Here is a 12,352-nt window from a genome sequence, read left to right as displayed (position 1 = left end):
GGCTTTCTTTGGGGTTGGGGCGGGGGGAGACATTTTTTATGAAGAAACTCAGTTTAAAAAAAAAAGTTATTGCTTTTGAACTTTGAGATGTGAATGCTTATTTAGGCTAGGCTCACTCATTTACTCTGGATCTGGCCTCTAGCTTCTCATTATTTTAAGGGAATGTCTTCTGAGTGGCTCTCAAACAGTGATAACTGTGAATATTAAATCTGTGAATGTCAAATTTATTATACTGCACATCCACAGATTCTCCCTTTGATTGATATCTTATTCTCTCACTCCACTCTATGTATGTGTATGAATATATACATACTGTTTTTTTTTTCCGGCTTTTTTGAGGTATATCTGACATAACGTGCAAGTTTATGGTGCACAGTGTTAATCTGATACACTTGTATATTCCATATATGTATATGTATATATGTTTTTTGTAACTGAATTTTCCACTTCTTTGTGCCAACATTAGAAACATTTGTAAAGATTAGAGAGATAGGAGGACATGCTGTGGGAATTGATTGGTTGGGGGCAAGAGGGAACCTTTGTGAGGACTCAAGAAACTTGATGTACGGTTATTTATATCTTGCCATCAGTTGATAATATGCATGTAATTAATTTAGTGTTTTAAGTGTGAATTTGGGCAGTGGAGAGTTTCTTGTGTAGGACAATCTATATTTTTAATCATACATTTAGGGATGGAGGGATTGATATGATAGAATATACCACTGTCTCCTTTAGCATTTCAGACATAATGTGTCATCTAAAAAAAATTACTCATCTTTTTTGGAAAGGAATGCTAGGGAAATAAAAATAATGGTACAGCATTTTTGAGGAAAATTTCAGGATACTCATTCATTTATTGAAAGATAAAGCTAGTTGTAAAGTTAATACTAGATTAAAATAGTTTTTGAGATGAACATCAGTTTTGTACTTGACCCCAGAGTTGACTAGGCATTTCACTGTATTTTGTGTTTATTTATTTATTTATTTTTAGAGATTTATTTTTTATTTTTTAGAGCAAAAAGGGGGGAGGGGCAGAGGGAGAGAGAGAGAATCTCAGACTCCCCACTGAGCTCTCAGTCTTACCACCCTGAGATCATGACTTGAGCCAGAATCAAGAGTCGGACACTTAACCAGCTGAGCCACCCAGATGCCCCTATTTTGTGTTTATTTTTATAGTCACTGCTTTTGCCTATAACTGTGTTTCTGGTTCTAGTTGCATACAACATACACTACTGGTCCACATATGTTTTGTTCAGCATATGTTTCATCCACTGGGCAGTGAGCTCTGTTTTATTTTGTCACTACCCTAGCCCTAGTGTCAATGACTGCCTGGTGCAAGGTAGGTGCTCAGTTAATACTGTTAAATGAATAAATGTGAATATTCAATAAATTTATGACTCAAATCCTTATTTATTAGGAGACCCCACTGTCTGGTCTTAGCTCTTTTCTATACCTACATGTTCTGATCTTGTACCCTCATTAGATTGGAAGTGCACTGTGAGTAGGAACTTGGTTTTGTCTTTCCTATATTCTTTACAGTAATATGGACTGTGGTGGGTAGTAGGTATTCCCTAAAGATGTGATTAAACTGAATGAAAAATGGTGAATTTTATGTTTTTATCTCGAGACTGCTAAAAATATAGTCATAAACAAGAAATTTGGAAGAGAATCAAAAAAGCTAATGTGTCCTTGTCTGTCAGCTTGAGGGCCTATATAAGACTTTGTACTTCCGTAGAGTAGAGAGCTAGGGTTCTAGGACAGCTCAGTTCCTCGTTCTTTAACGGCCTATTTGCTTTATTTTTGGCCTTCTAACTATGTCACAGATGGTGTAGGTCAGTGGTTCTCCAAGTGTTGTCCCAGAATAGCAGCATTAGCATCACCTGGGTACTTGCTAGAAATGCAAATTCTCAGGCCCCACTCTAGACTGAAGGTAGAGCGTGGCTCAAGCAGTCTGTGTTTTAAGTCCTCTAGGTGATTCCCATGGTAAAGTTTAATGTCACACTGTCTTTAGGAGAGAGGGCTTTCTAGAGGCAACAGTTGTATGCCGAAGAAAACCAACTGGCAGCCTGAATTTAAGAGAATAATGTAATCCAAGGCTTTTCAGAGGGAACAGGTATGATTTATAAAGGTGTTAAGATATAAATCAAATTATTGAAACTTCATCGTATGCTATTTCTTAGCTTAAGTAAACTATATTATTCACTTTTCAAATATTTCTTTATTTGTGAGTTTGTGCTCAAATTCAAAGTGAGAAGCTTAAATCGGTCAAATTTTCTCGTACTTTACATTTTTGTGAAAGTGAGTGCTCTTTCCTTCCCAAAGCAGATGACCAAGAAACAACTGAAAAGTGTCCAACCCAAACTAATATGTTGTGTATTTTTCTTTTTGTGAATATGTTTTTCAGTGATTTCAGTTTTGAATTTGAGCCCTTTTTAATTTTAGAGTACAAGATAGTTTAAATGGTTTCAATAAGTTAAATGGTATATTTAAAATAATTTGTTTATTAGATATTCCTGAATATGCAGATAAACCCGCTTAGATAAAACAGATTTATACTCCTTATCTATATCCTTTTGACAAATTGGAATTGAAAAATAATATAAATTAATTTTTGTTTACCATGTAGACTCAAATTGTAAAATATCCAGTTATTGTTGTTTTTATCTTTTTTATTTCTAATGGTTAGGAAACGAAAGCCTAATTTTAGGTATATAATGTAAAAATTTTATAAAGCATCGTGAAAGTTCTAACATTCATTTTCCTTGAAGATAATTCCAAAGTTTTCTTTTCAAATATATGTACAATTACCATTAGGTTTCCTTGTACAGATAAGTGGATGTATGATGACTTACAATTAAAAAAAATATATTATTTTATTTGTAACACTTGAAAGCTATTTTCATACCTTACCTACTTGATCAAATTGAATTTACTTCATTTTTCTAATTTTTTTCTTAAGATTTCAATTGCATGTCTTAATCTTTTGTTCCCGGAACTCTGGAAAGTTTAGAAGAATTCACTCTGTGAGAATGTTGAGGTGACATTAGTGCAGGCAGAAGCAAGAGTTTTAAAAAGTAGGCAAATTGTAGCTTAATAGTTCATAGAGAAGTATAGCTATAAAATAAAAAATTAGATAACTGAATTCATCACTATTCCATATTACTGGACAGTATTGGAGGCTAGGAATATATTTGCTCTCTAACTAGAGAACTGTCTCTCTTCTTTCAGAAGGAATTCTGTTGTAGTGATGTGCAGGGAGGACTTTTAAGGGGCCCTTTGCACCATGCGTTTTTCTATCATATCCTTGTTGCTGATACTCCCACTACATTGCGTGTGAGTTTTCCAAGTGGTGATTCATTCATGGTCTTGGACTGTCATCTTAGTTCATTTGTGAGAATGCTGTGCTCTTTAGAGATATAAACTACTCAATCTCTTGGTGCTTTTTTCTCCTTTGTAAAAATAATGTAGTTGGATTAAAACATCCAAGACAAAGTCTACAAACTGGTGGCTTGTGGAGCCAGATCTGGTAAATGAATTTGTTTGGCTGTAATTGTCATTACATTTTTCAATTAAGAGACTTTTATGCATAGTAACATGACTGTGGTACAGCATTGAGAAGGTATAAGGACGGACATGGATATTTATTTATATATATAAATAACGTATATAATATATATATGTTATGTTAGTCACCATACAGTACATCATTGGTTTTTGATGTGGTGATCCACGATCCATTGTTTTCGTGTAACACCCAGTGCTCCATGCAGTACATGCCCTCCTTAATACCCATCACCGGGCTAACCAATCCCCCCTCCCCCCTCCCCTCTAAAACCCTGTTTGTTTCTCAGGTCCATAGTCTCTCATGGTTCATCTCTCCCTCCAATCCCCCCCCCCATTTTTCCCTTCCTTCTCCTAATGTCCTCCATGCTATTCCTTATGTTCCACAAATAAGTGAAACCATATGATAATTGACTTTCTCTGCTTGACTTATTTCACTTAGCATAATCTCCTCCAGTCCCATCCATGTTGATGTCAAAGTTGGGTATTCATCCTTTCTGATGGCTGAGTAATATTCCATTGTATATATGGACTCCATCTTCTTTATCCATTCATCTGTTGAAGGGCATCTCAGCTCTTTCCACAGTTTGATTATTGCGGACATTGCTGCTATGAACATTGGGGTGCATATGGCCCTTCTTTTCACTACATCTGTCAGACATGGATATTTAAAAGTAGTTTTAACTCCTGTTCCTCTTTCTCCCAGCCACCTAGTTACTTTCTCTGGAGACATTCAGAATGACTACATGTTTGTGAATCATTCCAGAGTTATTACTTATACATAGAAGCATAATAGTATATTTACCTTTTTTTTTTTAAACCAAATGGTTGCAAACTATATACATTGTTCTGTGTCTTGCTTTTTTTTTTTTTCATCTATCTTGGGAATCATTCTAAATCAATATATCTAGAGCTGTCTCCTTTGTAACAAACACGTAGCAGTCCTTTGTATAGATGTATCTCACTTTTTATTTTTTCTTTCTTTCCTTCCTTCCTCCCTCCCTCCCTTTCTTCCTTCCCCACCCCCTCTCCCCCTCCCCCTTCTCCCTCCCCTTTTCCCCCTCCCCCCTTACCCTTCCTTTCTTTCAGTCTTTTTTTTCCCTTATGTCTCTCCTCCCCTTCCTGCCTTTTCAGTTAAATAATCCAATTCAAACAACAGTATCCTGCCACATTAGAAAAATCTTTATCTGGGATTTACTTTTTATTTTGAAAGGGTAAAGAGATTTATACCAGTATTATGTTTTAGACTCAGATGGTTTTTACAGAAGAAATTAGTCTGTAAGAACGTATGTTTTAAGGATCTTTTTTTCTAATTTTCTGAGTAGAGTTTTCCAGAGGGAAAAGATCTAAGAGATTGACTCTTTCTTCCTCTTTTTTTATAGATATCAGTTGAGGACCTGATTTTCCACTAGTGGTATTCATAATTTAACCTGTCCCCGTGGAGGGACATTAGAATTATATATACATTTTTGGGCGCCTGGGTGGCTCAGTTGGTTAAGCGACTGCCTTCGGCTCAGGTCATGATCCTGGAGTCCCAGGATTGAGTCCCACATCGGGCTCCCTGCTCGGCAGGGAGTCTGCTTCTCCCTCTGACCCTCCCCCCTCTCATGTGCTCTCTCTCATTCTCTCTCTCTCAAATAAATAAATGAATAAAATCTTTAAAAAAAATAGAATTATACATACATTTTTGTGTGTATTCTTTCAGTGTATCATTTCACACGTGTGCAAATATATTCGAAGGATAACAATCTAGAATTAGAATTGCTGAGTAAAGAGTATGAGCATTTACAGAGTCAATGGATGTTGCTAAATTGTCCACTGTAGTGAAACTGATTTATATCACCACAGCCAACATGCAAATGCCTTTTCCCGCCAACATATTGTTTTATTACATTATTGAACTTAGTCTGATGGAAAAGAGGAAATCTGATTATAGTTTTAATTGGTATTTCTCTTTCATGTGACATTAAACATCTTTTTAATATGTTTGAGGTTTTGTATTTCCTTTTTATGAACATGTCCTTTGTATGTTTTTCTGTTGAGTCCTTGATTTTTATCTTACTGATTTGTAAGTGCTCTTAATATAGTAAGAAAAGCAAACTCTTGTGATTTGTGATGACTGCATTTCCTATTTCATTTTGACATTTGTCAAAGAAGAATTCTTACTTCTTGTAACAGGTTTTCAGCAACTTTTTAATTGCCATATACATGCAAATATTTTTTGAGATAAAATGTATTAGTCTTTTGTGGCTTTGGGTTTTATCTTATTCTCAGAAAGGCTTTCCTAACTTTGAGATTATTAGAACAAAAACAAACCCTACCTTTTCTTCAAATGCTTTGGGGTTCTTTGAACATTTTTTTTTTTTAGATTTTATTTATTTATTAGAGAGAGAGCACAAGCAGGGGGAGCTGCAGTCAGAGAGAGAGGGAGAAGCAGGCTCCCCACTGAGCAAGGAGCCTGATGTGGGGCTCAGTCGCAGAACCCTGGAATCATGACCTGAGCTGAAGGCAGATGCTTAACCGACTGAGCCACCCAGGCGCCCCTGAACATTTTTTATTATTTGTTTTGATGTGAGAAATATTTTCCAGGTGGCTGCCCATCAACATTTATTGAATAATCCACATTTCCCCCAGTGATCTGCAGTGTTCCCTTTAGCATATACTAAATTCCTGTATATATTTGTGTTTGTATTTGGATTGTCCATACCATAGCTCTCTGTTCATGAATCAGTACCACCATTTAAGTGATTGTAGAATCATAATATCTTTTAAAATATCTCAGGGATTTTAAATAATTTGTTTATTTTGCTTTTTTTTCCATGTGTATTTTAGAATTACCATGTGCTGTATTCTTTGCTTAGCTTTTATTTTTTTTCTTGGAAGTTTTATTCTAATCAGCTTATTTTTGTTATTAAAAATGGGATTGTTTTCTTTCATTATAGAACTGTTTTTATAGCTCATGGGTTTTAATTTATTATTTTTACATGTAGCCACTTCATTAAAATTCCTCTAATAGTCAGTTTCTTTGGATTTTCCTGGTATCTACTCATATCATTTACAAGTGATGACAATTTTGTTTTCTTTTTTCTGTTTTTAAACTTCTTTCTTTCTTGACTGATGACATTGGCCACTACCTCCAGAACATGGTTAAATATTTGTGGTAAAAAATGGACGTCCTTTTTTGTTCCTGATTGTCAGTACTTCTTGGGTTTTTCCATTATACATGATGCTGACTTTGAATTGAATTTTTTGTATCTTATCATATTAGGGGGAGTTGGCCTAGTGTTTGTTTCAAAATTAAAAAAAAAATAGATCTTATATTGACAGAACAGTTGCAAGGGTAATACACAGAATTTTTTTCTTCCTGAACCATTTGAGGGCAAGTTGCCAGCCAACCTGATAGGCCGTTGCCTCCCTCCAAATACTTTAGTGTTTATTTCCTATAAAGAAGTACTATCTTTTTTTTTTTTTTTTAAAGATTTATTTATTTATTTATTTGACAGAGAGAGAGAGAGAGAGAGCTAGAGAGGGAACACAAGCAGGGGGAGTGGGAGAGGGAGAAGCAGGCTTCCCGCTGAGCAGGGAGCCCGATGTGGGGCTCGATCCCAGGACCCTGGGATCATGACCTGAGCCGAAGGCAGACGCTTAACGACTGAGCCACCCAGGCGCCCCAAGAAGTACTATCTTATGTAACCACATATAACCATCAAAATCAGGAAATTAACACTGATACATTACTACCATCTAATCCTCAGACCCCATTCATGTTTCTTCACTTGTCCTAATTAGGGCCTTTTATAGCCAAATTCAGTTCAAAATCATGTATTACATTTGGTTTTCATGTCTTTTTAGGCTCCTTCAATCTAAAACAGTCTTTCCTTGACTTTTATAAGCTGACACTTTTGAACATCACAAGAAAGTTAATGTGAAATGTCCCTCAACTTGAATTCGCCTGATATTTCCTTATGATTGATTTCAGGTTATGTATCTTTGGCAGAAATATCACAGAGGTATTCTGTGATCACCAAGAAATATCACCAATACTATTATTCTTTTTTGTTTGTCTTTCTGGGCAGCTCCATCTTCTCTGTAATCTTTGTCTTAAACGGTTCTAGGTCTTTTATTTTTATTAAATATTTAACTAATCCAATATGTGAATTGGTAGAAGGATGGGGAAGCAAGTGTACTGGAAACAACAAGGAGTTTTTAATCACAGTACAGACTTTCCAGTATTATGGGCTGAAGTTTCAGAATCATCCAGGAACCATGACGGTGGCAGAAATACAAAACTAGCCAAAGGATATAGAGAGGAAGAAATTGGTCATTTATTTTATTATTACTTTGATTTTATAATTATGCAGATTAGATTATTGTTTTTATTAAAGCCGTTTTGAAGAGTGTATAGAATTCTGTGCCAAAGCATTGTTTGGTCAAACAAGTTGGACTATCATATCCTTTTGACAAGGCTTTCATTTTTTCAGCTTTTATTACTCCTTTTTTTTAGTGGGTGAGTGGGGGGCAGATGGAGATGAGGGATAGAGGGAGAGGGAGAGAATCTTTTTTTTTTTTTTAAAGATTTTTATTTGAGAGAGAGAGCGAGAGAGAACATGAGCAGGGAGGAGAGGGAGAAGCAGGCTCCCCACAAGCAGGGAGCCTGATGCGGGGCTCGATCCCAGGACCCTGGGATCATGACCTGAGCTGAAGGCAGATGTTTGACTGAGCTACCCAGACGCCCCAGGAAGGGAGAATCTTAAGCAGGCGCCATGCTCAGCGCAGAGCCTGACCTGGGGCTCAATCTCCCGATTGCGAGATCATGACCCGAGCTAAAATCAAGAGTTGGAAGCTTAACTGACTGAGCCACCCAGGTGCCCCTCATTTTTGTCAGCTTTAAATACAATGTGTTATTATTATGCTTACATAAAATAATGATCTCCTTGCAGAATACATAATTTTGAAAGGTTTTATGATCATTAAGTTTGGGTAGTATAGATATTTGATGTCTTTTCCTCTGTCTATGGTTGTCTTTGGACTATTTTTAATTCAGTAAGAAAAAAATAATCCTTTAATTGCAATTTCAAGAGCTTATTGAAATAAAAACAAAAACAGCACTACTTACATCTTGAAAATTATAAGATCCTTGGTAAATTGGATTTTGTGTTCAATATGGTACTGAAAACATAGAAAGGAGTGTTATTCAAACTGAGTAGAAGTAGTTAGTGGTTCACTCACTAAACTTTAGTTGGACAATCCACAATTTCTTAAGGATGTGGTAAGGTCATCATTAAATATAAGTTCCTGCTTACTTAAATGGAAAGCACTGTGGAAATATAAGTAACATTGTTATCTGCACTAATGTAATAGAAATGGAAGGGGAAAGCATATGAGAATAGTGAAATTGATGGCTATCCTTGAGGGTCCTTAAATCCCTTCTGCCCTATTCTTAGTGGTGTTATGGGTTACTTTAACAAGTTAGTGTTTGCAACTAGTTTCAGTTCCTTAAGTGGAAGATACTATTTCAATTCTAAGTGTCTTTTTAGATACTCTGGAGAGCCACTCTTACCTAGCTGTTTTTCTGAAGACAAAAGTTTTACAGTTTGTTTACATGTTAAAATGTAGGGTTTTTTTGTTTTTGGTTTTTTCTTTAATTATTCCTTGAAGGGGCCAGGAACCAATGGAGGGCTGTGGTTTCTGATTTTCCTTTTTTGAACTTTCACTTTTTTCCTGCACATTAAATCTCCTAAAAGAGGCTAGGGTGAAAGGTGGGGATTGAGAAAAGGCAGCTCTTGATTGTTTGCAGGGGAGGTCCAGAATAAAGCCTTTCAAGACAATTTTAAGTCCATCATAAGATTTATATATGTGGTGAAGCTCTGAGAACTGTTACTTCTCAGTGGTGTTACAAGAACTCAGGATTTTACTAGCCCCTTTCCCCATCTTCCCTCTTTATAAAAGAGAAGCCCCCTCAATGCCATAAACACTTAAGTAAACTATACTGTACACTTTGCATATGTCTGCATTTATATTGGTTGTTTTAGATTATAGACTCTTAGAGGACACAGTCTACCTGTTGTAACATCCCTGATCTGAAGTAAAATGCATATTTAAAAAAAAAAAGGTTTTTTTCCCCTTGCAATCAGTGCCTTTCTATATACTTACGCACTTGTGACACATTTGTAGAAGGAAACGTATTTGCATCTAAGTGTCCTATCTCCCAAAGTTTCTTTCTTCAACTGGGTTAAAAAGTTTTTTTATTTGGTCTAATCTTAGTTTTGTCTTTCTTTTCCCTACTCAGGCCCAGATTGCTTTCCTTCAGGGGGAAAGAAAGGGTCAAGAAATTTTGAAGAAGGATCTTGTGAGGAGGATCAAAATGCTGGAGTATGCTCTTAAACAGGAAAGGTAATTCAATGAAATGGAAGATGATGTTCTCTTTAAAGATTGGAGTAATTTTTCTGTCATTCCTAAAACAAATCCAAATTTTAATACTTAATACTTTTGAATTCAGGAAATAGTGTCTGTAATACACATTTAAAAATGGTTGTAATATGTTAATTTAATGTTCTTGTGAATGTTTAATAATCATGACCAATAAACTGATTTACATGATTTAAAAAAAATTTAGCAACGTTTTTCCTCTTCCCTGTCCTTTCTTAAGAAACTTAGGTGTTTCCTGAGCTGTCATTATCCATTTCTTTATGGAACTGAAATCGTTTTTGAGTTGTAAAGGAAATTTCTGTGATGCTTACTCCCAATATAGCCCATATTCATATGCTCCAGTGATGATTTTTTTTTTTTTTAAGATTTTATTTATTTGACAGACAGCGAGAGAGGGAACACAAGCAGGGGGAGTGGGAGAGGGAGAAGCAGGCTTCCCGCTGAGCAGGGAGCCCAATGTGGGGCTTGATCCCAGGACCCTGGGATCATGACCTGAGCTGAAGGCAGATGCTTAATGACTGAGCCACCTCGGTGCCCCTCCAGTGATGATCTTAATAGTACTTTTCCTCATCAGATGTCCCAGTAATGATTTTTATAGTACTTTTTTTTCCTGCTCTAGGATCCAGTCTAGGAATACATATTGTATTTAGTTGTCATGCAGTTGAAAGGAGCATGGAATAGTGTGAAAGAGATTTTAGAAAGATCACCCTGACTTCGTTATGGGGGATGGACTGGAAAGATCTATGAATAGAAGCTGGAAGAGTCTAATAGTCTAGGATGAGAAATTATAACATGGTAGCTGCTGGAATAGAGGAGGCATCAGCTATGAAACGTTTTAAATAGAATCCATAAAAATTATAATTCAAGAATGGTTCCCAGGTTCCTGGCTTGAGTGAAAGGTTTTTTTTTTTTTAAAGATTTTATTTATTTTTTAGAGAGCGAGCGAGAGAGAAACAGCATGAGAGGGGAGAGGGTCAGAGGGAGAAGCAGGCTCCCCGCTGAGCCGGGAGCCCGATGTGGGACTCGATCCCAGGACCCTGGGATCATGACCTGAGCCGAAGGCAGACGCTTAACCATCTGAGCCACCCAGGCGCCCGAGTGAAAGTTTTATAAGTTATCAAATGAATTAAAGATTAAGAAGTAAGTGTTGAAAAGCAGATATGGGAGTGGGACTCAGGACTAGAGATGTATACTTAGGGAACCATAAGTATTGTGGATGAAGTTATAGGAGTAGTTGAAACAAGCAGAACAAGTATTATGGGAGGAGAAGAGAGAATCAGCCGGAGCCACAGGAAATGGAAATGTTTAAGGAAAAGGCAGAAGGAGGAAGAGCCAGCAAAGGAATGGTTGGAGAAGGAAGGAGAGAGCAGTATATTGGATGCAAGCTAAAGAAGGTGACTATTGCAGATGCCCAGCAGACTCCAGGTAAGTTGGAAGCTGAAAGTAGTTATCTAGATGTGCCAGGTAGGAGCTTGCTGGTCTCCTTGCCAGGATAGTTTCAGTGAGGTAGCAGGAACATAAACCAGATCACAGGAGATTGAGGGCTGAGAACTCAGGACAGATAAAGTGGAGACAGATACAGTCGCTTATTTTTTCAAGTAGTTTGACTTTGAAAAACAGAAGAGATAACTGGCTGGGTCTAGGGAAGATTTTTTTTTTTTTTTTTTTTAAACTGATGGAATTCTCCTGATTCCAGAGTCACTGATTTTGTATCTTTTGAAATTTATGGAATGATTTGAGATTATTCCTGATGTTATGGCACTAAAGTGTAATAAGGAATAAAAAAGCATTTCTTTCTGGATTAGAGCTCTTAAACATTTCAGTTCTTTAACTCTGAAATTATTTTTCGAATGTTTTAATGCCAGGAATTTTTAAAAATTTTGGAGTTCTAGAACATTTCAGTTCTTCTGATTCTGAAATTATTTTTCTAATACTTTAAGCCAAGAATTTTTAAGTTTTCTTTATTGAGCATAATTTGAAACATAAAGGTAGAGAGACTAATATTTTTTATATACACCTCCAAGCCTCAACAGTTAATGTTCCTGTCATTCTTGCTTCATCTTTATCTATTTTAGAACAGCAAATTCTAGACATCTTGTCATTTACCCTGACACCTAAGTGTAAGGATCATGATTTAGAATTGCTGTGTTACAGATTTTCTAAGTAGTCCCACTTAAAAGGATCCAAAATTAAGTGAAACTGAATCTTTAACATTACAGGAAAATTACTCACCTAGCCAGGAATTTATCAAGGCATTCCTTATAGTGTGGTAGAATATGTAAAATGAGGAAATTTACGTCTAATTTTTCAAGAACACAGAGTGTTTAATCTAAGATTTACTCAGGAACTTCTATACTGAAGA

The 12,352-nt window shown here is 36.2% G+C and overlaps 1 protein-coding gene across 2 annotated transcripts in view; it reads left to right on the top strand.

Annotated features, from left to right (window-relative positions):
- The window catches only part of STRN (striatin), a 102,985-nt gene that overhangs the window by 22,647 nt on the left and 67,986 nt on the right, over positions 1-12,352 (top strand). For both annotated transcript variants that reach the window (XM_045884410.3, XM_045884411.3), the window contains exon 2: positions 9,851-9,954. In XM_045884410.3, the coding sequence (XP_045740366.1) occupies positions 9,851-9,954 (104 nt within the window). The remainder of the gene's footprint in view (positions 1-9,850; positions 9,955-12,352) is intronic.

This window comes from Mirounga angustirostris, unplaced genomic scaffold, assembly GCF_029215605.1.
Source record: "Mirounga angustirostris isolate CCGP_5_RB_7025 unplaced genomic scaffold, mMirAng1.0.hap1 SCAF_10, whole genome shotgun sequence".
NCBI classification, from domain to species: Eukaryota; Metazoa; Chordata; class Mammalia; order Carnivora; family Phocidae; genus Mirounga; species Mirounga angustirostris.
This window is presented reverse-complemented; position numbering and strand designations above follow the sequence as displayed.